The sequence below is a fragment of the Actinia tenebrosa genome, unplaced genomic scaffold, assembly GCF_029948245.1.
Source record: "Actinia tenebrosa isolate PJP-AT-01 unplaced genomic scaffold, QUT_ActTen_1.0 PGA_scaffold5__44_contigs__length_20552954, whole genome shotgun sequence".
Classification (NCBI taxonomy): Eukaryota; Metazoa; Cnidaria; class Anthozoa; order Actiniaria; family Actiniidae; genus Actinia; species Actinia tenebrosa.
In genome coordinates, this window is record NW_028292582.1 from 372,030 (window position 1) to 397,145 (window position 25,116).

The 25,116-nt window shown below is 36.9% G+C and overlaps 4 protein-coding genes across 4 annotated transcripts; 1 reads left to right on the plus strand and 3 right to left on the minus strand.

The window, feature by feature from the left end:
* Window positions 1-575: 575 nt before the first annotated feature.
* On the minus strand, window positions 576-6,056 carry LOC116286993 (uncharacterized). The gene is made up of 5 exons (XM_089038407.1): window positions 6,002-6,056; window positions 4,591-4,815; window positions 3,726-3,950; window positions 2,884-3,120; window positions 576-1,535 (listed from the first exon to the last, which is right to left on the minus strand). The coding sequence occupies exons 1-5, from the start codon at window positions 6,017-6,019 to the stop codon at window positions 1,242-1,244; spliced, it is 999 nt and encodes a 332-aa protein (XP_088894533.1). The 5' UTR covers window positions 6,020-6,056; the 3' UTR covers window positions 576-1,241.
* A 306-nt stretch (window positions 6,057-6,362) lies between these two features.
* On the minus strand, window positions 6,363-11,235 carry LOC116286995 (peptidyl-prolyl cis-trans isomerase B). The gene is made up of 6 exons (XM_089038408.1): window positions 11,022-11,235; window positions 9,693-9,806; window positions 9,175-9,235; window positions 8,608-8,640; window positions 7,814-7,998; window positions 6,363-6,784 (listed from the first exon to the last, which is right to left on the minus strand). The coding sequence occupies exons 1-6, from the start codon at window positions 11,172-11,174 to the stop codon at window positions 6,665-6,667; spliced, it is 666 nt and encodes a 221-aa protein (XP_088894534.1). The 5' UTR covers window positions 11,175-11,235; the 3' UTR covers window positions 6,363-6,664.
* Window positions 11,236-11,585: 350 nt separating this feature from the next.
* LOC116286992 (peptidyl-prolyl cis-trans isomerase B) lies at window positions 11,586-15,923 on the plus strand. The gene is made up of 5 exons (XM_031693600.2): window positions 11,586-11,843; window positions 13,538-13,598; window positions 14,015-14,047; window positions 14,566-14,750; window positions 15,732-15,923. Exons 1-5 carry the CDS (start codon window positions 11,646-11,648, stop codon window positions 15,867-15,869), a joined length of 615 nt encoding a protein of 204 aa, XP_031549460.1. The 5' UTR covers window positions 11,586-11,645; the 3' UTR covers window positions 15,870-15,923.
* LOC116286989 (uncharacterized) lies at window positions 14,492-23,932 on the minus strand. Its single transcript, XM_031693596.2, has 6 exons — window positions 23,780-23,932; window positions 21,144-21,406; window positions 20,189-20,267; window positions 19,695-19,862; window positions 19,225-19,562; window positions 14,492-18,243 (listed from the first exon to the last, which is right to left on the minus strand). The coding sequence occupies exons 1-6, from the start codon at window positions 23,844-23,846 to the stop codon at window positions 18,100-18,102; spliced, it is 1,059 nt and encodes a 352-aa protein (XP_031549456.2). The 5' UTR covers window positions 23,847-23,932; the 3' UTR covers window positions 14,492-18,099.
* Between the last annotated feature and the right edge of the window lie 1,184 nt (window positions 23,933-25,116).

A 25,116-nucleotide genomic window follows, 5' to 3' on the forward strand; every position in this document is an offset into this window, starting at 1 on the left:
ATTATATAATTATCCATAAAATACCTATATTTCTCCTTTTCGAAAAACTGATATTTTCACATGTGAAAATAACATGTTATTTTCACATGTGAAAATATCGTTACCATGTCTATTTAAGCTATTAGTTAGTTTGTTATGATAATAAAAAGCTTATTAAGTTGATTTTATGGATAATTATATAATAAACAGAATATTACATGGGCGCTTGTAGATACGAAATTTATCCGCGCGCCCATGTAATATCCTCTATTTATTCAAAGAGTAGTAGAGTAGTCCTCATTGTATCTTGTCACAACATTTCCAAGAAATCCGACGGAAATACGTACTAGATCGACGTTTCTCTGAAATAATATTCGACCCTCTATGATTAAATATTCCTTAGTGAAAATATTTACCTTAGTTTACAAGTGCAAACTCGCAAAATCGAAAGCATTATGCAATTGAGGAAATGTAAGAGAAAGCTAGGGATAGAACAGAAAAGAAATAGTTTATTTTCGTTACAATTTGCAATACTTGAGCACACCTAAAAGAGCTAAACGAAAACGACGAAACGCAATAAAAATCGAAAACGGTGCAAATCTTTTTTTTTTTTTTTTTTTTTTTTTTCTTCTTGTTACAGTATCTTAGACTCAATTTACACACCCGCAAATACGCTAGTGACGGTAGTTCCGAAACAAGTGTACGTTCTTCCGGACTAGTGGGGTTGAATTCTATTGTCAAATAGCGTTTGGTACCGAAATTATCGTCCGGTTTCCGGAATAGAGAGGTTCCGGTTTACTGAGGTTTATTTTACAAAAGATATATGGGAAAAATTTCCGGACCAAAACTTTTGTCCGGTTTAGAGAGAATTCCGGTATACTGAGGGTCCGGTATAGAGGGGTTTCACTGTATCTTATTTATGGAATTTTGTTCTCTGAATATACATTAGGAACAGTGTATCAATGTAACTACCTAATTGCAGAGCTGTGGCCGCAATATCTGGTGAAATTAGGAGTACGCTTTGGCTACGTACGAGTGAGATACTGTCGGCGAATTCGAACGGACGACTCCGCTACCGCTATGGACGTCTGGTACAAGATGTCAAAGTACCAAAGAGCGAAAGTGCGAAGACTGCAGAATCGATTTAACAAACTGAACAAGCAAAGGAGCGAGCAATGATATCTTACTAACCTTTAAAATTCAACTCAAAATCGATCTATCTACTCTAGCATGCCTTTCAATGAGTATCATCACTATGGTTTCTAATCAATAACATCTCGACAAGAATATCCTAGTTGCATACACTTCTCGCAGAGATGCTGCAGGTGAGGTTTAGACTCGTCAATGAAATTTTCGTCATCAGATACAGAATCCGAATGAGAATCAGATTCAGAATCTCTTCTATGTAAGCGTCTCTGCTTGTAAGGATAGACCATAATATCACACATCTTGCATTTCTGACCAGCGTTAGCCCAGCTGTTACCACTTTGCCACAAACGATTACACGATGAACAGCGGAACTCTCCAAAAACTCGTCTTTTCCCTTGGTATGGGGTCTGAAGTAATGGATATGAAAAAGACAGTTAGATAGGGACCCGATAATCAAGTAATTATAATATTTAGGGGTTTTTAAACCATTGTATTTCGCTGTTGAACTTTTGTCTCTTGTGTCAGGATTGTTTAATTATTTTCTGTGAACGGCACGTGGTTTGAAATAATAAAATAACATCACGCCCAACACTCAAACAAGTTTAGCCTAGGAATAAATGGGCCCGAATGGAATTTATGCAAAGTTAAAAATAGTCGTAGCGGCACAGCGGTTTTTCCTAAGTCGGGGGGGAAGGGGGGGGGGGGGGTGGGGGAGGAACTGGCGAGACAGCAGGAGTCACTGGCAGCTTTGGTAGTCAGTTCTGAAAGTTGTTTTGGCATCGTTTTGGCAGGCAAAACGAAGAAACATTTTTGTCCCATACTACTTTTCGGTAGGTCTTCAGGTGAGTTTTCCACTGAGTGGTCAGTGTGCACGTGACAGTACAAGGCGGCGAGCTTTCTGCCCAGTTGCCATGGTTAACTCCATAGAATGGCGTGGTCATATACAACAGGTTTTCGCCTGGTACCTAAACCCAAACTTATCTAGACGATGAGTTTTAATAGACCTCCTCGGCTCGGGCGTAATGTTTTCCCATTTCAGACCACTAGACATTCGCTAGAGTATCATTTCTTAGTTTAACGGTTGAGTTCGATTGCACACGAGAAGACATATGAATATGCATACAACTGAACTCAAGCAAAGCTTTAAGAATCTTAATCTCAAGGGAATGAAACGTGGTTCGAAAATATTACGCCCGAGCCGAGAAGGTCTATTAGTAGCCTTGTGTTCGTATACACCAAGGCTAAGGAATTATTTACATTTGCAGATGTTACTGATGACGATTTTTTGCATTATTTTGGCGTCTGACCTAAACGTGTATGATCCATGATGTTAATTTGCAAGATCTTTTTTTTTTTTTACTTTTTGTTAAGTACCCTTCAGGTAATATTTCAAAGCCGACAATGAGGACTGGACGGGATTTCAAGTCAAAGCAATTAATTCCAGTCCGAGGCGCAGCCGAACTAATTGCGCGGACTTGAAATCCCGTCCAGTCCGATATTTGAGGCTTTGAAATGACTTCTCATCTCATTAATTATTCGACTTGGAGTAACTGGAACAAAATTAATTCAGTCCTAGGACTGAATTAATTTTGTTCCAGTTACTCCAGACTGAATACATTCCTTTCACAGCACTTTACCATGTTTCAAGTAACATCATGTGACCCAAAAATAGCCCATTGATTGGCTGGTTTACTCAATATGAATTATTAATGAGTATGAGAAGCACAATTCAATGAACTGAACATGCATACATACCAGTGGGGCTTCATCTTCGGTGTCGCTCTGATCCTCATTATCAGATTCCGATTCACTTGAGCTTCCGTCGTACATGTGAGGATCAAATAAAGGACTTTGATTGTAAGGGTAAACAATTTCCTGGCATTGGAGACACTCTTGTCCAGTATTGGCATAGCTGTTTGCACTTTTCCATTCACGACCGCATCGAGGGCAGCAAAATTCTCCGAACACTGGACCTTCTCCTTGGTAAGGCGTCTAGAAATGAATCCATATATATATACTAGGGATTTTTCTTGGTATCTTTTATTTATTTTTGACGTCAAATCCTCGCACGAGTGGTTCGCTTGCCGTCAAATTTTATTGGAAAGCTATGCAATTTTAGTCTTTTTTCTTGAAATGGGATTGAAAAACAAAAATACTAAGCGTCAAATATCGCTTTTATCTTGTTAGTAATGACGACAATGATCAAAGTGTAAAAACAAACCAAAAAAATGGCGATCTTCTTTCGCACTGCCGTATCCAGAGTTTTGACCACTTTTTTGTCCATTTTCTAAATGAAATTTCAGTTAAAATATTCCTTGTATGAAGTGTTTTGAACGAAAATGAAGGACCATTTTTGCAGTGTAATTAAGTCTAACTACACAAGTGTTTTAAACCTATATTTTTTGCAAAATACTATGAACTGTAGAAGAACAAATTGGCCTTCTTTGAAACCAGCTCAATCCTTTTTCAGCCTGATTGCACCAACGGAAATACATCACGATAAAACCTCCTATAGATCTGAAATTTTACTTCAAGATAATCTTATCAATCAAAATTGACATGTGGCCAAAGCTAAATTGTAGGTCTAGCCTACCTACCATTAAGGTCCCATGTTTAAAGCATTCCTCTACCAAATCTTCTTGCTCGGATTCAGATTCTGATTCACCATCAAATAACGAGTTTTGATTGTAAGGGTATACAATTTCCTGGCATTGCAGACACTCTTGTCCAGTATTGGCATAACTGTTTGCACTTTTCCATTCACGACCGCATTGAGGGCAGCAAAATTCTCCGAACAATGGACCTTCTCCTTGGTAAGGCGTCTAGAAATGAATACATATATATATATATATATATATACTAGGGATTTTTCTTGGTATCTTTTATTTATTTATTTATCTATATTTATTTATTTATTGACGTCAAATCCTCGCACGAGTGGTTCGCTTGCTGTCAAATTTTATTGGAAAGCTATGCAATTTTAGTCTTTTTTCTTGAAATGGGATTGAAAAACAAAAATACTAAGCGTCAAATATCGCTTTTATCTTGTTAGTAATGACGACAATGATCAAAGTGTAAAAACAAACCAAAAAAATGGCGATCTTCTTTCGCACTGCCGTATCCAGAGTTTTGACCACTTTTTTGTCCATTTTCTAAATGAAATTTCAGTTAAAATATTCCCTGTATGAAGTGTTTTGAACGAAAATGAAGGACCATTTTTGCAGTGTAATTAAGTCTAACTACACAAGTGTTTTAAACCTATATTTTTTGCAAAATACTATGAACTGTAGAAGAGCAAATTGGCCTTCTTTGAAACCAGCTCAATCCTTTTTCAGCCTGATTGCACCAACGGAAATACATCACGATAAAACCTCCTATAGATCTGAAATTTTACTTCAAGATAATCTTATCAATCAAAATTGACATGTGGCCAAAGCTAAATTGTAGGTCTAGCCTACCTACCATTAAGGTCCCATGTTTAAAGCATTCCTCTACCAAATCTTCTTGCTCGGATTCAGATTCTGATTCACCATCAAATAACGGGTTTTGATTGTAAGGGTAAACAATTTCCTGGCATTGGAGACACTCTTGTCCAGTATTGGCATAACTGTTTGCACTTTTCCATTCACGACCGCATCGAGAGCAGCAAAACTCTCCGAACACTGGCCCTTCTCCTTGGTAAGGCGTCTAATTAAATATTTTAATATTAAAAATCAATAAACTAATAAATGCTAATGATATCCACCCAATTCGGCGCGCTGTTATATTCCCGCCTCAAAATATACACACAAGAATATACACGAATTAGAATAAAATGCGATTTCTTTTGATTTCTGCAACTATTTTCATTGCTGTCTTCATTGCAACCTTCCGACCCTTCTGCTTTCGCCATTTTCTGTTTCATTTTTAATGCATAACAATATTTTAACATCCTCAGGCTCAAAAATTAATGGCCCCAGAACGCGTTTCAAAAAAATTGTAGCTCTCCCCTAAACGGCAATCAAAAAATAATGCCCCTCTCCTCAAAAATAGTGCAACTCCCCCGTTAGATAATGACAGGTTCCTAATCATAATATCCCGCGCTTTCCGTTTGTTGCGTGACGAAGGTGACGGCGAGAAGGCACAAAGATATCAGTAAAATCTGCTAACTCACTCCTGTTTAGTCGAATAATTTGTTATTTAAAGTTCAAAACTACGTTTTTATAAAAGGAAATTTACAGAAGGAATTCTCATTTAGCCTATTCGTCGCTTGAAAGCTCAGAAAGGCCATTTGCAATACATTTAAACCTTCAAGAATATATACGCGCGAACCTCGCATCGTGCCGGACAGTCAAAGTGACAGCCGAGAAGTGACAGCGCAGCACGTTTGATATTTTCAATGCAATTTTAGTCACTATTTTTTTTAAATAAAGATTTCATAGTGGGTATGCATTTTTTCAGTCTACACTTTTTTAAATCTTGTTTTCTGGTCTGCAATCAGTACCTCAGTGCAGGTATGGCATGTCAGCATTCCTTTACTGGGAGACATTTAGAAATCTTCCACGGAATATAAGCTTAGTTCAATCTAGCTACTGAGCAGTCGTATACCATGCAGAGCCCTTATATTTTCTCAAAAACTCAGCATTTCTCTAGCCTTCACGGTTAACTTGCGGCAGATAATAAAATTAATAAGACAAAACAGGGAGTATTTTTCCACTCACTGCACAAATAATCCAACTTGATACAAAGAGAAGTTCAAGCAGGGGCTTGCCATGCCAGCTACATTTTGTGCCTTATCATTGCATTAATATTGCAGCAGTATACGTGTATGGATATTACATGTCGCAGTGACTTTGAACGCTTATAAAAAGAAAGATATCAGCGATAACTTTACCTTTCCCCAGCTTGACATCTTTGTTCCTTCGATGGCGGGCGGAAACACTAGTGTGTTAACCCACAGGGAGCCCGATATTGAATCTTTTGAAATAGCCAGACACAAAAAGAATTTTTAAGTCGCCTCCTATATAACCTTAATGCTGTCCTTCACAAAATTGAGAAATTGTGCAATAGTCAAAATATCCCACAGGAATCCTGGCCCTTCATATAGACCTTTGAGGTCATTTACTCTGACGGACAGACTATTAGATTTTTGAGGGGGGGCGGGGGGGGGGGGGGGGGGGGGGATGGGGTTGTACCACGAGCAGAAACTTGAAGTGTCATATGTCCCCACTTTATCCATAACACATAACATAAAATTTAGGGTCACAAAATATTTATTAAAACTTCTTTTTATTTCTGTTATTATAAGTTATATAAAACAGTGAATATAGGATTGTTGCTATGTTTGATGACCAAACATGAATAACATTAACACAAGAAACCAATGTCCTTCAACAATTTATAGTGGACCTGGGATTTTCCAAATTGGGAGAATTAAGTTATACTTCATATATTGCTTGGACAAAGAGTAGTGCCAGGTAGCTAGAATGAGTGAATGCTCTAACAGCCTAAAAAAAGAACATGGGCTTCCTGTGTTGCTCTGTTGTCATTGATTCACCTATTCCTTTTCTATGTTAAATGGCTTATCTAAAGGAAGAGTGCCACTATCCACTATAACACAATCCTTTATGGGTTGACTGCCACTTAATGGTGTATTCTCGATTTTCCTAACAACACCCTGTAGAGAAAGACACAAAATAAAAACGATATATTTGTAGGTAATTATTGTAACCTTATACCTCAAATTTCAAAACCAATGACATACATAGTGTACAGTACATAGCAGATAAACAGCATCCTGGGTCTGGTTGCATAAAGCCTTCTTAAGATAAGAGCACCAGTAAGTATTGTTCCAAAACAATAGATATGATAGTACGCAAATTGTGTAGTTCCAGAAAATATCCACATCCCCCCACCACAGAGAGAATTTGTAAAAGGACCCCTCCCCCCTACATCCAGGAACTTCCAACTTCCTTCCATACAAACTCTGTAATTTTGTTCTTTCTCTGATCCCCCTCCCCTCCAGAATTTCCAAATTCCTCCGAGGTGGCATATGGATATTTTCTGGAACTACACATTGTACAAAAAAAAAAATTTTACAGGTGTTTTTATCTTAAGAAAAATTAATGCACCTGGGCATGAGATGGCTCATTCTTATGTTTCAAACTCAACATGTACATGTATCCAGACTGGAAGCTAAGAAGAGAGGGGCTACAGGGCCATTTCCATGATATTTTCAAAAATTGCAGCAACAAAATATAATGAGGAAAAGAACGAATTTTAGGAAGGAAAATATATGTAGTCCCTGTGCTAGAGAAATGGCCTCCAATGACTTTTAGAAATATAAAAATGAATTATTAATTGACATCAAAATGGCTATATGGATTTGTTTCAGTTCAGTCATCAGGAATTTAGGATTTTTTCTCTCGTAACTTTCTAACTTTTGTTGATCCCATTCTAATTTATAGTTTCTTTGGACGTACTGCTTGATGATAATATGAATTAATATTACAGTCAACTCTCGCCATGTGGACACCTCGCTATTACAGACAAGTGCAATAAAAAGAATGACAAAGAATGACCGTAAATAATTCTCGTTATTAGGGACGCTTGCAATTACAGACACCAAGTGACAGTCCCGAGGGTGTCCGCTGTAAAGAGAGTTGACTGTAATTCAAGAGCAAGATATTTTTTGATTTTGACATACCATTCCTTCAAGGACTTTCCCAAACACAACATGTTTCCCATCAAGCCAAGAGGTCTTGACGGCAGTGATGAAGAACTGAGATCCATTAGTGTCCTTTCCTGCATTAGCCATGCTCACATAACCTGCTGCATAATGTTTTAGCTTGAAGTTCTCATCATCAAATCTTTCACCATAAATGCTACGGCCTGCAAATGAAATGTCAAGTTAGCAATTGGTTCAGTGGGATTTTTAATTGTTTACAGTCAATCTCAATGGCACACAAAATGGATGGATGGATGGATGGATGGATGGATGGATGGATGGAGGGAGGGAGGGAGGGAGGGAGGGAGGGAGGGAGGGAGGGAGGGAGGGAGGGATGGATGGATGGATGGATGCATGCATGGATGGATGGATGGATGCATGGATGGATGCATGGATGCATGGATGGATGCATGGATGGATGCATGGATGGATACATTTAATTATTGGGTGGGTAATAGGTGGTGGGTGACTTAAAGGATGGATGGAATGAATAAGGGAGGTACAGATGGGGGAAATGGAAAAGGTGCATGAGTCAATCTACTTTCAATTCTTTATATTTGGGATCGCTATGCTGAATATAATCAATTCAATAAACATATACATGAATAATTATCTTTTCAAGTCTGCAGTATTTTGCCAAGTCTTAAATCGTGCAATAAAAAAAATTTCAGGAGAAAGCCTGGAGCTGTTCTGAGCTAGTATGACTGGATATTACATGTATAATAATTACATGTATAATATTGCATAATTAAGGCAAAGAATTATTATTTTACCTCCAGTTCCATCCCGATTGACAAAGTCACCTCCTAATTTAAAAAGAGCACAGAAATTGAAATCTGTTATTAGTTTATAAATACAGTACTTGCTGGCTGCACGTATTGGCTCAGAATCAAGGATTTTTAAAAATGCATGGACATAATAGGTGCATGGTCTGCAATGAAATGCATGTAAACCAGTGCAATTGTAGGACATACAGCCTGTATTATCGTAGTGAAGAAACAGGCATTGTGTGGTCATGTAGCATGCTGGGATAGGCAGAACACAAGAGAAGCATTAGGAGAAGAAGGATACATAGGGAAGTTTGGTTCTCAACACTTCTCACTAACCTTCCCTCAGGTTAGGGACATTTAATTACTAATATCCCTTAGTGCCATAGTATTACCGTCATGCTTTATCAAATCTACATGTAAGAGTTTAATCTGAAACCCTTACATTCAATTTTTGCCTTCATGGTGTAAGATTCAACCCATTCACCCTCCAGCCCCTTATATGAGCTATTGCATCATGGACCATTTGGGCTATGTAAAGGTGTAATCATTAATTAGAATCACAGCACTAACCTTGAATCATAAAATCCTTGATTACTCTATGAAAGATGCTTCCTTTGTAACCAAACCCTTTCTGTTGAAAACCAAAAATAATATTAAAGTACATGTATTAACTTAAAATAATGCATGATTCAAATTACTACATATGTTATATTCATTATATCGTGGCAATTTCCCACCAAGAGGCTCTATAGTAAGCTGGAGGTCTATAGAGCATTTACAGGGCACGGAGTAGAGAGGGGAGGGGGGGTTACAAGAACACAAAAATATTAGATCAGAGACATAAAAACTTTAATGCAATAAATATGGTGCAAATGCATGGACTCAAAATAATCAAAATAACATTTCTGAGGGCCTCAATTTCAAGTTATTTGGGAGGGGTTATACATACCCCCAAACCCCCCTACTTATTCTCGCCTTTGGCAGTGCTACAGTAATTATAATTTTAAAAAACGTTTTATAATGTTCAAATTTTACGGTTTGATTACATAAAATATATAATCTTTAATATTGTTAATATTATTTTGTACCTCTCCAGTAGCAAGAACCTCAAAATTTCTAGCAGTTTTAGGAACAGTCTTGCCAAACAGACCAATCACAATTCTTCCAGCAGGCTTCCCACCAATAGAAACATCAAAGAAGACCTACCAAATTAAAAGGCAATGAAATCGACACAAAATTTCTCAAACCGAGATTTTAGCTAGCATCTGCAACACAGGAAGATCACCAATGCATGATTAGTGTTGCTGCTTGCCTGATGGCTCGCAGCAATTAAAATTTCTGTACTATTACCATAAATTACCACACTTTTGCTCAGTATTTTCAGGCTTTTTTCTCCTCACTTTATCAGGTGCACTGTTTAGGATTAATAAAAGGGGTGCAAAATGGTCGACTGGACACCCCTATTAAATTTGTTGTTGAATGTAGCCCTAGATATAGTCATCAGCCACAACTCAAGTATGCCTACCTTGCTCTCATTGGTTTCTCTTGTCTTATTCAATCATATATACACTCCTTCCTACTACTTCTTTCTTTTTTACTCCAACGAAGGACTAGCGTCCGAAACGTCAGTAAGTTTTTTCATCTTTTCACGGTGTATAATTTACCTTTTCATCATTACTGTATACATACGTGTAGGAAACTCTCATGACGTCATTGTAAATAATAGGATATATCATGCTAAACCATCAGAAAGTTAACTAATTTTGGATGGTTTTGCATGCAGTGGTATGTCCTCTTATTTTACCACTGTTTGACATCAACCATTGAATCACTATTTCAAAAAAAATCAAGGAAAAAGCTTGAAAGGAAACAATATCAATTGTGCGCTGGCTCTCAAATGCACAAGCCATTCATTAGTTGTTGGCCTAATTTGTTGGTATTTCCTCTTATTAACCACAGCTTTCAACCAATCAGAAAGTGAGAAAACTGTGTCACTTAATTTGCAGACCTTACCTTTTTCTTCAAAGAATATTAAGGATAAGAATAATTTGACTGTATTTACAGGTAAAATCATGAATCAACTGGTAAACAACGTTACTTGGTCCACATACTAAAACTAGTAGACGGTGTAATATGATCCGGTGCAATGCCTAATGGAATGTGTAACAGAATGAGAGCACACGTGTACAACTAAAAAAAATTTTAAAACTTCTTCATGCAGTGTAGAATATAAGTTAAGACTTACATAAAAACATGTCAAATAATGGTTGAGAGTAAATATTCATAGTAGAGCCATATAAATATTCTTTTAGCCTTCAAAATATATTATACCTAAATTATCTTATCACCTATTAGTACTAAAAGCAGTATTTTTTTAAAGACAATTTATACATATTATAATCAATTATAAAGCTCACCTTGGAAGTTACCAAAGGGCCTTTCTTTGTCTTGGCAACAGATTCATTAGGACGAAGAAGAAACACGATAATCCCTACCACAATCCCGACTACAGTTAAGGTTTTCATGATTTTCAGGAGCGATCCTGTAGGCAACATACGCCTTGAAACCATACACCAGCTTTAAATACTCCTCATTCACGAGGACAACAATATACTCTTTATTATAGACTGCTTACCCAGGAATCCATGCGCGCTGTACCGGAAGTAGGAAATTTTCAAAAGGAAGTGGTCTGCAAGTTTTTAAAGGCACAGGGAGACCGCAACCTCGTTCCACGGCCCCTACCCAGGGATGATCCTACAAATACGATTTTATTTTTAATTTAGAATCAACTATACTTTAAGCTATGTTTATATACATTAGATAAAAAACTTTTTAAACTTCTTAAGTTATTATTACTTTCACATGTGTGTTTTATAAATGGCAGTTTGCGTACTCGTTAAACGTGTCTGCACGTGATTGGTCAGAAAACTCTAAAGCAGTGATTTGATTGGTTGTATGAAAATGATGAAGGCTATTCATAGACCAGAGCAAATCTCTAAAGTTCTTTCTCTCTACATGTAACTAAAAGCCAGGTAAAAAAGATGAATTTTTTAGCTTTCCTTAGCGTTTTTGCCCTATTTTTAGTGGCAGTGAATGCCTCTAAAGGTACTGTTGTCACTAAGAAGGTATTTTTCGACATCACTATTGGTGGGAAGGAAGCAGGAAGAATCGTAATAGGACTGTTTGGTAAAACCGTGCCAAAAACTGCGGAAAATTTCTATCAATTGGCGACACACGAGGCAAGTATTTGCATTCTTAATAATCATTAATTCACAGCTAACTATTTAATTTTACTTTAACTATATAAGCTTTTTCTTAGACGTAACGCATACTTTTTTGAATTATTACTTTTGGCTCAAGAAATCATAAATGCAAAAGTTGACACGTGCATAAAGAATAACTTTTGTTTAAAACCAAAATTCATTACCCAGCCCTAGCTAAACCATAATGACTTGTATAGTACGTCCTTTATTCATACATATGGGGCGCCGATCCAGTCAATATTCTCATCATTTATTTTATGGCTTATTGTATTTTTATTGTGGTCTTTGAATTTGCTTTTATGGTGATTATATTTAATTTTTGGTGGGACTGAATTTGCTTTTGAAGCACACGAATTCACTTTTATGGTCATTTGTTTAATCTTTGACAATCGAATTAATATATTCTAATGCAGGATTTTTTTTATTCTGATCTGAATTTATTTATGGTCTTTGGATTTTAATTTTAACATGCTAATTATGATGCATTGCGAGCTTCGATTTGACTGAGTGAGAGACTGGTTGTCAAAACAAGATGGCGGAGCAAAAGGAAAACCCCTTTTCTTTAGCATGTTAGCCTGCGTCACATCCGGAATTTTCTTCATATTTTATAGCATGTCGAAGGGCAGCAAAAGCTTTAAAAGCTTTCAAAAATATTTCAAACGCGGATGTACAACATCTTGCTGCAGGTAAACAATCCACATTCGTTTCTCTCTCTCTTCGGACCGTCCGACTCCGTTACTCATTCACCACCTTTCCAAGTTAAATATCAACTCTGACTGTTCACTTAAAGTGCATATCAGAGTTCGCTGTTTTTTGTTTAATATGATAGTTTTAACCCTTAAGATCATATAATCGCTAAAAATTACTTGATTGTATTGCGATTTCATTATTATTTTTTCGATCAAAGTTCCCAAAAAGCAGGAAAATGCCGAGCGACTTGCTCCACCATCTTGTTTTGACAACCAGTCTCTCACTCGGTCAAATCGAAACTCGCAATGCATCATAATTAGCATGTTAAAAATCCAAAGACCATAAATAAATTCAGATTAGAATTTAAAAAATCCTGCATTAGAATATATTAATTCGATTGCCAAAGATTAAACAAATGACCATAAAAGTAAATTCGGGTGCTTCAAAAGCAAATTCAGTCCCACCAAAAATTAAATATAATCACCATAAAAGCAAATTCAAAAACCACAATAAAAATACAATAAGCCATGAAATAAAAGATGAGAATATTGACTCGATCGGCGCCCCATAGTATAAACATTACCATCCAGTTATTACTAGTACGTGCGTTGAAATGGAAATCACCTAACATTTACAATGGCTGATAATTAGCTTGTTCGAAGATCTCCTTAATATTACTACAGGTATCCCATTTTTACCGGTTTCAGCAATATTCTCAGAGACGTTCAAGTCAGAGGGGAATTTGGAATTGACTCATACATTAGTTTATACATCACAAGGAAAAATACCGGATTCCCAAATTGGGAATTGGTAGGAAATTTCCTTGAATTCCCAACGAATTCCCATCCAATTCCCAGAGAGAACAAAATTGGGAACGTGGCACTGATTCCCAATGTTATTTTGTTGGGAATTATTCACCATTTTCTGGCAGTAAAGTTATTTAAGTTCTAATTACTTTTTTTTTTTTTTGTTTTTTGCAGAAAGGATTTGGATACAAAGGGAGTGTCTTCCACAGAGTTATTCAGGACTTTATGATCCAAGGTACTGTAGGAAGTAAAGTAAAGTACCTATATTTAACGTCAGTAGTCCCTTTAGTTGAAATTCAACTGCTATCACTGCACTTTACCCCCTCTCTCCATCAGTGCGCTCTCTTAAAAATTTTCAAAGCTAATTAGAGAGAAGTCAAAAATGGCGTGAAGATCCTGAGGATCGAATTGTTGACCTGAAGTTCTGAAGGCTGCGCAATAACCAACTGAGCTACACCTGCTCCTAAGAGAAGAATTATTCTAATAATGTATCATCATACAATTGCTAGATGTACATATCTAAATTTTGTGCTCACTCATGAATTATTTTCAACACTTAATATCTTTGCGCCACTGTGTAATATCCGGCAGCCTCTATATATATGATATCATTGTTATTCAAACCATTGTTTTGTCGTCTTGTCGATATAGGTGGAGACTTCACTAGAGGAGATGGTACTGGAGGTAAATATCAATTGATTTCCACATAATGAAGGGTATATAAGGTTAATATTCAATCACTGTTGTTGTTGACTAGAATGTTGTCAATGATAATATTTGGGGGGGGGGGGGGGGGTATATGAAAAAAATACAAGCAAGCAACCCCTAACACCATTTACAATTATCTTCATGACTTTGTTTAAATCTTTGAGGAATTTGAATAAGAAAATCAGTGATTCAAATAAGTAAGATTCTTTATCAAATTTACCACATTTTCTTGCAAATGATGATCTCTGTTGCACGTTTAATCAGGGGTGATTCTTTCTCATACCCAGACACTACTCATTTCACTGAAAATCCCTTGGCTGATGAGTAGGGTCTGACAATGGAGCCAATGGTGACTCCCCTCTTTAGAGGGAACAGGAGGGTCTGGGATCAGTGAGGGGAAAACAGTACAAACTCAAAGGATTCAATAAAAAACTTTATTTTTTTAAAATTTTCCCTGTGATAATAATTGACATCGAAGTATTTATTTCCTCTAGGCAAGAGTATTTATGGTGAAAAATTTGCAGATGAAAACTTTAAGCTCCAACATTATGGTGCGGGTTGGCTGAGCATGGCTAATGCTGGTAAAGACACCAATGGATCTCAATTCTTTATTACCACTGTCAAAACACCCTGGCTTGATGGAAGACATGTTGTCTTTGGAAAGGTTCTTAGTGGAATGGTAAGAGTTTTGCTTATAGTAATACAAGGGTTGTATATTAGATATTTTACATTCATTACTCCCTGTAAAGGGCTCTTACATGAGGTTTGCTCATTATGCACACTACATCAGGGGCAGCGGAACCAGCGGGGCCTGGCCCCCCAAAAATATTGGTTCTTAGTCATTGTTTTATGGTGCATGCGTCTGCAATCAAACAAAACATTGTCATTATCACATAGCGTTAAATATAATCTTCAGTGCCCCCCCCAAAGATGTTTAGCTTCCCCCACCCCTGTACATTCATCATTTACGACACACAACACCAAAGAACCCAGACTTAACACCCTTGTGTGAAGGGAGAGGACAGCATATCAAGCAGTGCATGCCGTGCAAAGGGTTCACACGTCCAAGAAAATTAAAATTTCTGTAAAAAGCCTGGAATTTTTTGGTCAATGTGAATGACATGGAATAAATGGAAGAATAGGTGATGTTGATATTTTTCGTTAAGACAGCAATTTCTAAATGAAAACCATTTAGTTAGCAACGTTTGTGTTATTTTCTTACAAATTATACTTTCAACTGATGAAATGACTTTGAGCGTTTTCCCTTCCCTTCTTCCTTCCTTGCTTCCTTCCTTCCTTCCTTCCTTCCTTCCTTCCTTCCTTCCTTCCTTCCTTCCTTCCTTCCTTCCTTCCTTCCTGTAAACTTCTAAACCTTAAATACTACATTTTTTTAGGGTTCAAATTTTATTGATTAAAAATCATAGTATTTGCCTAGCCTGACCTCTTCAAACCTGGGATCCAGAAGTTATTTATTCTTGCTCTTGATTTTGTTGTTTTGAAGTCGCGAGAAAGTTCGCTTCCTTGTGCTCGCTTTCGGCGGTCACTTTTTACAACCACAGGAAGCGAAATGGAACCTCTGGAGCCCAGGGTAGACCTCTTCTTACAAACTTCAAACACAAAAACCGTCTTATTATGTTAATAATAATCTTTGTTATTCTAGGATGTTGTGCGTAAGATCGAGAAGAGCAAGACAAACCATTCTGACAGACCAACAAGTGATGTCAAGATTGCTGACTCCGGGTCACTACCGGTTGAGAAGCCATTTGAAGTCACTGATGACGCGGCAGAGGAGAAATAATTTGAATTTTGCGTTACTCTTCTTTCAATAAAAACATTTTTGTCACAATCAAAATGTCCGCATCATTTTGGAGGTTGACCCCTAAGCTTGTCCCACGGGTATTTGCCATTTACCCGAAAAAACCGGATATTCCGATAGCAAAGTTCCGGAAAGAACTAACCCATTGTTCACACCCTTTTTCGGTTCTTTCGTTAGACGCGTGTACCATTTATCTGGAGTCAAAGTTCCCCAATGTTCCCGCTCTTTTCTTACCATTAGCCAACGGATTTTCAACCGGAAAGATTGGCTTGAAAAATAATGTTAGCACCCCAGATTTAAGGTAGAGACACTAGGGTATGAGTAGCTAGCAACGAAAGCCGTGCTAGATAATTAGATAGTGGATTTGTTTAAGAGCTGTTGAAACTCACTAAGCGATTCCGTTTGACGAACTTCGCTAGATAGGCTATTCCATAAAACTGTGCAACTATAGTTAAATGATAAAGACTGAATTAGTGCGCGGAAGCGGAACAGCTAGTTTGAAAATCACATAGGGAGTAAGAGATTGTATCATCCCTGCTAATAAATTTGGAGCTCAGATACTTGGAAGTAAGGCCATTTAAAGATTTGAAAACTAAAATGGCCTTATGTTTTTCTCCCCTCCCAACGGGATTAATGAACGCTTTACTTTCAACTAACCTTTTCTTTTGTCTTTTGATTGTTCGTTTTTGTTTCCTTGCCTACCTTGCTCTCATTGGTTTCTTTTGTCTTATTCTATCATATAAACACTCCTTTCTACCACTTCTTTCTCTTTTACTCCGACGAAGGACTAGCGTCCGAAACGTCAGTAAGTTTTTTCATCTTTTCACGGTGTATAATTTACCTTTCCATCATTTATGTTTTTCTCGCTGGGTACTCAGAGCATTCCACCCTAAAGTTTGAATCAAGTCCCTTGAATTGGTATTCGAAACTGGAAAAAGTCAACACTCTTGTTGCACGTTTTTGCAGCTTTTGTAACTTGTCAGAAATAGTTGCACCATAGTCCCTTGAATTGGTATCGAAACTGGAAAAAGTCAACTCTTGTTGCACGTTTTTGCAGCTTTTGTAACTTGTCAGAAATAGTTGCACCATAGTTACTCCAAACGACATCACAATAAATCGAAGTGAGGTTGAGCTAAAGTTTTGAAAACAAGATGGTTCATGGTACAAATTGTCTTATCCGTGCTCAATACCTGATGCAATTTCCTTACACAATTCTCTCAATTCGTTCATGCAAAGTTACATGGTTGTCTAAAATTATTCCAATTGATTTAGTTGTACTTACTTGTTTGATTGGAGCCTCGTTAATTTTCAGAATTGGCATATTAGCAACAGTGTTCAGCTTATTAACATGAATTCGGTTTTTGTCATGTTGAGTGTATATAAGTTTGTTGGCAGACAACCAAGCGCTGATTTTATCCAAATCTACATTAAGACATTTTTGAATCGAGTTTGGATCATAATCAGCAGTCTAGCTATGTCAAACTTGTGTCGTCTGCATACATTCTAGGTAGTAGGTAGAGAATGTAGTAGACAGTTTGGTAAATCATTTATATATAATAAGAATAACAAGGGGCCTCAAATTGTTCCTTGAGGTACACCGCATGGATTTAATAGTACATTTCTGTTTGCGGTTATCCCGGTAATTTTTTTTTTTTTTTTTTTTTTTTTTTTTTTTTTTTTTTTTGCATTCCATAGGTAAATAGCTTTGCTAAAAGAATTTCGTGGTCGACTGTGTCAAATACCTTTTTGAGATCCCAAAATACTACGGCATTGAAGTTGCCACCGTCGATATTATATGCCCAACTATCGGTGGCTTCTATCAGTGCTATAAGAGTCGAGTGAAGAGCGAAAGCCAGATTGGCATTCAGATATTATACGATTAACAGATAGAAATAAATGCAATTGATCATACACTATCCTTTCGAAAAACCTGGCCACAACAGAGATCACTGATATTGAGCTATGAACTATTAAAGATCTTACAAATGGCGAAAGAAATAAGATCGGCACATTCTCTTATGATTCTAGCTTATATCTTATCTATACCCGTTGCTTTAGACAAGCAGAGCTTAATTAAAAAAAGAATACTTTTCTCTCTGTTATCTGTTTCTCTAAGGAACCAAAAAGGGTCGTAGGCTGAAAATAAAGTTATGAAAGAAACAGTAACATAACAAAAATGTAGGTCCTTATCTACTGTTTTACTAGTCTTGCATTATATTGAACAGCCATACACCTCTGTTCTCAGGGCGATATTCCCTTCCCATTCTTGTGGAAGAATACGAATGTGTCGAGCCACAATCGGTATGGCAAACTTATTCTTTACTATAGTGTCTTTGTCTTTGTTTCCACGAAATTTCTAAAGAAAAAAAAACAATAAATAAATAAGGTGGGTAGGTGGGTAGGTGGGTAGGTGGGTAGGTGGGTAGGTGGGTATGTGGGTAGGTGGGTAGGTGGGTAGGTGGGTAGGTGGGTAGGTGGGTAGGTGGGTAGGTGGGTAGGTGGGTAGGTGGGTAGGTGGGTAGGTGGGTAGGTGGGTAGGTGGGTAGGTGGGTAGGTGGGTAGGTGGGTAGGTGGATAGGTTAGATTAACTTTAAGGGACTGTGTAATAATTTGCAGGAGGGGGTTCTAAAATGGGAGGAGGGTCAAAGTGTTAAAAATGGACCTCGATAGGGAGGTAATGTCTTAATCGAAAAAGGGAGTGTTATCTAACTCAACCACTGCTGTAATTACAACAAGGGTTTATAAAACAGTACATAGCATATAAATATTACTTAAAAGTGCGATTATTTACGCCACATCGAGACAATGATGGAAGTGTTTGGCTGGATAGCTGAGATAGCAAAATGGCGGTTGATAGAGGAAGCGATCATGCGGTGAAATTTTTTGAAGTACTCTTCATTTTTTGCATTTAGTAATAATCTTTAATAATAATTTTTCGTCTTTTAAAACTGAGGCGTCAGCCACTATCTCAGCTTCGCCATGGAAGCAGTTACGTTTTCACAAGTCTCTCAAGCTTGATCAGTGAGCGACGTTAAAATGATATGGAGATGTCCTCATAATCTATCCCATCACTAATCTGCTGGATCCCGTACAACAGACAATCGTATTCCCCATGTAACGGTGTCCCAGCAAAGCAAACAGTGACCTAAAAATGTGCTGGGGGGAGGGGGTAAGAATTTAATTCAGCTTTTGGAGAGAATTTAATTTATCTTTAAGGCTCTTATACACATTACACACACCCCACCCACCCCCCCCCCTCCCCCCTCATGCCATTTATTGCACAGTCCCTAACATAATAGTCGAGACATCATATACTTTGTAAAAAATATTTTCAAACCTCATTACAGTCTCCTTCGTAGTCTATCCAGCTACTATTATCTTTTGAGTAAGATATTTTATACTCAGTTACCCACTGTGGCCAACTTTGTCTTCCTTGTGTGGCGACTCCAGTAATCATCTTAACGCTGCCAAGATCAATCTGTAGATATTCCCCTACAGACTTAGTGTTTGGTACCCATGCCCCTTCGCGGTCAGGTTCGGCAGAAGTACCATTTAGCCGCGCTCTTGATGGTAGATAAATGTCTGGGTGTCTTTCAGGGTTTATAAAGTACGATGATGCTGTTATCTGTGAGTCAGAAATATTTCCATTTGCCATCCCGAATGGAATATCACAACCTATTTGATAGAAAAGTGAGATAATTTTATGCCATGTCGAATTAAAAGCTACTTCGATCTTTTTGGACCTCATGTAGTCATTTCTTTTCCATTTATTCAACATATACAAACAAAAAGTCGAAATGCATTTACCGTCTGGAGCTGGGACTGGTATAAAGCAGTTCTTTGTCTCCATTCCTGGTCCAGTACAGTTGGCTCCATCATTCTGAGGGGCTGGGTTTGTGCAGGTTCTCTTACGTGTGTACGGACAGACTGATGGGTTACAGTTAGTCCAAGGACTCCATGACGTCCAACCTCCATCTACAGGTAACAAATAAAAATATCATGGGTGAAGTAACAAATTATTTAGCACATTCAGCACTAGACTGACACCGACCTAGACTTATACAAACACACATATATATGTATTTGTACCTGCTTTACCCATGCTCTACTATTGTTCTATACCAAGTGCAAAAATTCATTTTTTATTGAAACCTCAAGAAAACAGTGTGTTTTATGCTCCTTTATCAGGGTAAAGATTTAATAAACTCTACTAAGATCTGATTTTGAGTCCAGAAATCGTCCCGAGGTGAGAGGTGAGTGCCCTATATCTGTGCTACTCATTATCATTCACTGAAACTCACCATCACAGCTGAATGTGTCCCATGAGAAGTCAGGTCTACACATCCTGTCAGCCGGACATGGGTTGGAAGAACAGGGACTCTGGAAATATGATACAGTATTGATGAGATTACACTCTCTCATTCTCTGTTTTCTTATATTTTCAAATTATACTTTAAAAGAGCGTAAACGTTTTTTTTTTTTTTTGTTTTTTGGTTTTTTTTTTTTTGTTGTTGTTGTTTTTTTTACCAGAAATGTTACACATTTTTATTTTTTTACCAAAAAAAACAAAAACAAAAGCAAAACAAAACAAAACAAAACCAAAACAGACAAAATAAAACAGACATTCTAAACACAGTAGCACCCGTGGGCAAAGTTGTTACATAAATGGTGCTTAATTTTCCGGGTCAGAAATGGTGCAAACAATCCTTATTGTCGCATCCCCCTATTTTAAAAAATTAAAGAATCCGCCCCTTTGATGTTTCATGATGTTTTGCAACCTGTACTTATTCGAACCATCTGTAAAAAATCATATTAGGACGGTGATGTAGGATATTATTATAAAAATCTGCTTTTTAATTCCCAACCCCCGGTCAGCCATATTAGAAAGCCCTTTATCAAAGGCAGCCCAACATACAAATAACTAGACGCATATCTGCGTGAACTCGGGCTTCATAGCAGAAAATCGAAAGAATTTTTCGTGAACACTGTCATCCTTCTGACGAAACCTTGAAAAATTCCGCCATTGCTCGACCATGTGCTTATGTGGCGCATACTACGCAAGCGCATAAAACTTGCGCATGCGCTTCGAACGCAACTGCGATTTGTGACAGAACGCAAATAAAATCCAATTTATACCTCGGGCATTTCTTTGAAAGCCCGAGTAAAAAATGCGTCTGCAGAATTGATGATTGAAAAGGTTTTAAAATTAGTTTAATGTCAATCGTTAAAATAAGCTAAGGTTGTTTTTTTTCTCACCTTGATAGGACAGTATTGAAAACCATCTTTGGGTACCTCCTGGCCAGGTCGGGTCCAGTGATCAGCCTCGTTCAACTCACATGTTCTTGATATTCCTTCTATAGGACCCAAGTTGTACGAAATACATTTGTTTTCGATAAAACATTGGTGCTGACATTCCTCTATTCCGGGAGCTAGAATTTTGAAGAACTTGATCACGTGATTGATGAAGGTGTAGTCTTGCCAACAGGGAAGAAATTCAAGTGCTCTACATCCACCATCACCTGTATGGGGGAAAATAGTCACACTTATTATCCGACTAGAACAAGCCGCGTAGCGACAGATCGTCTATGACATAACCAAGTTTGCAAAAATCCGAACTGGAGTTCAACGGACTGCTGGAAATTGGACTTCAAAATGGATATTTTCTAAGATCATGAAATTATCGCATGAGCGTTTTGTCCAAACAAAATGGATTTCACTGTACATTAGTAGCTCTATCTCTGTCTCTTGAGTCCTTATTGTCTAGAAAATTCTGCATAGAATAGTCGATTGACTGGGAGGAAGTATTTGCGTTCCAAGGTTGATACTTTCAGGAAAAGAAGTACAATAAACAAGCTTTCAGACCAAATAGTGAAAATAAAATATATACCAGGTGATGATTAGGGATCTAAAAATAGCTCAGGCTTGCGCGCGGAGCTAAAAATAGATTTTTTAAAAATAGATATGCTCTCTTACTTAATATTCTCTTGAGCTTAGTCATTCCCACAATAATAAACAAAAAATTGATCAGAATGCGCAACTCAAACTTTAATAAGCTTATATGACCCGTAGCACGTACAGGAAGACCTTCCAATGCAGTTCTTGAGCCTGTCAAGCTTACTTTTCGTTTATCTGCCTTGTCATATATTAAGTGGCTCATTTTCCTCGTATTTTTCTCGGTCCATACCATTGGATATGGCTCCTATTATTTTCCTTTTCCCATAAAATTGCTCCACAAGAATGAGCCTGCAATAAAATATTAAGCAAACTTCCAAATAAAAAATGGAATCCCAGAAATCTGGGGCATAAAAAATGAGTCTTAACAGGCGCAAGCCCATTGACCAAAAAACAGGAAGACTCTGCGCTCGAGATTGGATGAAGGTCAAGTTGGTCGCGTGTGACTGGGAATCGCAGTAAACAACGAAATATTTGAATAGCTGTTTCATACGTCAAAGTATCTTCGGCATCCAGAAATAATTTTTATAAGAAATATTTTACTATCAAAATCACAAGTCCTATACATGCACAGCGCCAATGTTAAGTTATTCTATTTTTGCCTTGTTTTGCTTTTGGTCGAATATATTCACAACGACCAATCAGCGCAGCGCGTGAAATTCATAGGAATATGATTGATTATGAAGTAATGTGTAAAAATAGCTCACTCCCGACGAAACGAATACCAGATGGACACTTCTAGTTATTATATGGACTACAGCTTTTGCATCCTTTTCGCCTGAAAACAATTATTTATTTTCGAATGTGGTCTAGAATATTAGTTAGTTAACTGAGAACATACTATAATTGCAAAAAAGAGTATATCGACAGAAATAAATGGACTTTATGAAATAATATACATGCATCGTTTTTGTTCTGTTATTCACTCTACCGCTGAGAAATGTTATGCATAGTTATGTAAATTGTTTTGGTTGTCGTTGAAACTAATGCGAAGAAACAAGTAAAACAAAGCTGTGTCCAAAACGTATTGTTGAAAATAGTGCAGACGTTAAGTTGATGGCGCCCTCCCGCGTTGAAAAGAAAATCTTTATAAATGTTCTTTGAAGTTGCTAAGGTCTCGTGCTCTAAATAACAAATCTTAGATAAGGGATAAAGTCATTTTCGGTATACGTTTTAGTATAGGAAATACGACAAATGTAACTTGGGTTAGTTTGAAGGAATTAAGTACTATCAATATCCAGAAAGTAATCAACATTTGCATATCAGAAGTACACCTCTAGAACTGTCACTATATATAGGTAGTGAAAACAATTCAGGTTTTAATCAATATGGAAGCTGGTTTTTTACACGTTCAAGTACTAGTTTTCAAAAACAAGTTAAAGGAAAATTTCAGATACATTTTTTCTAATCTGGAGTTCCACCGTCTTCAACACACTGGCTTTACGTACTCATTATAAATAAACAAATGTTAATAACATACGCCGTTTTAAAAGATAGAACCTAACATCTTTTATATATCTAGCCACGTATTTAGCTTTCTAGATTCAATTCGGAGAAACAAAACAAGCCTTTTCCTTGGACAAAATAAACGAGTAAAGGTCGTGATAAATTCGGCATTGTGTGTGAAATATTCGGAAAAGTGTGTACAGGCAAAGTCTCACGAAACGGTCCAACTCAAAAAAAGAACGAATTAATACTGGACTGGCGCCAAGTATTTGGTGTATAACTCAGTTTTTCCTCATAAGTAGAAAAGTATAAATCATATAAAAGGCTTAGAAAAATTGCTAACTCCATCCATATAAGTTAGGTAAACAAATCGAAGTAGAACAATCGTTTCGCATGGCGGACACAGTTTCATTATTTTCGCAAAACTTCTGGTGGAATTGAACAAAGTCAACTGAAATCATTTTTTAAAAATCGAGTAATACAGAGGAGTTTACCTTCAACGGTAACCACAAAAATGAATGAGCCAATGACAAGGAATCTGCCAGTCGTAGCTGGTAGCATTTCACATCAAAACTACGTTGACGGTCTGCGTCATGTCATAAATGAAGAGTGAAGTACACGAAGAAGTTGGTGAATATGAATGTGATGCTTAGCTATTCTCTGATTAGCAATTCAAAATTTTTTAATTTTAATTTTTAATTTTAATTTTAATTTTTAAAATATTTAATCCAATTACCTTTATTTTTTATTTAGACTTCTAATTCTAGCACTAGCACAATATCATTATAACTTCTGAAGACAAACACACACACAGAAACCGTGGGAGATCGAGTGGGAAAATGTGTGTCCACAGGGATTAAGGTAATTCCCTTGTTTTGCACTGCGGATGCAACTAAAAACATGGAACTAACAAAGTTTAGGCATTTTTCTTTCGAAAACTAAATAAGAAACATGTTCAAAAACAACTTTAACCTTTTTTTCTCCTTTTTGAGTAAAGAAATTGCGATTTTCACCTGATTCGCCCAGTCTCCACTCGGAAAAGTGTCAGTTTTCGACTATTTTGAGGTGTTTTTTCAAGATAAATCAAAAGCGAGAATGGTGACCCCCATTTTTTATTTCAGAATTTTGATAAATGCGATGCTCGTCATTATATGTGAAAATATGAAGAAAAGTTTATTGGATAGATTTTGAAATATTTTGATGGGAATAGTTGACATGTGCAATTTTTGGATGTTCGTAGAGGCGCACGTAACTGCATTTTTTTAAATTAAAGTCGTCCAATGACTTTGATGGATTTAATAGTATAGATTATCTAGCAAACTTCGAGTTGTAAGTACTTTTTGTTATATAAAAGTACTTTTAACTGTGAATAAATGTTCTTGATTACAGCTTCCGGTTGCTACCGCATTTCACTATAAAACTCAAAACTTGACATATTTGGAGAGCATCTGGCGAAAAAACGAAAATGGTGACCCCATCTTTTTATTGCAGTTTTTAAATGCACATAACATAATTAACGTCCATACAAAGTTTCAGGACAAAGTTTTTGGCAAAATTTCTTTCAAGGGAATTACCTTAGAGCAAAAGAGTATTACGTAAGATTAAAAAAAAAACACCTTAACAGTGGATTGTGAATGGCCTTTTGTCCCAAATACTACTTTCCATTAGAGTAACAAACATTTTGCGTGGAAGTATCAAAATAGTCATCGTCCTATTCCTTGTTTTTCTTTTTTCTTTTGTCGCTGACTAATATTTTGTAGTGTAAAATTTTACTTTTTAAGCCACAGGCAGCCCAAGCACTGCAATACAGTGCTTATAACAGCCTTGGATG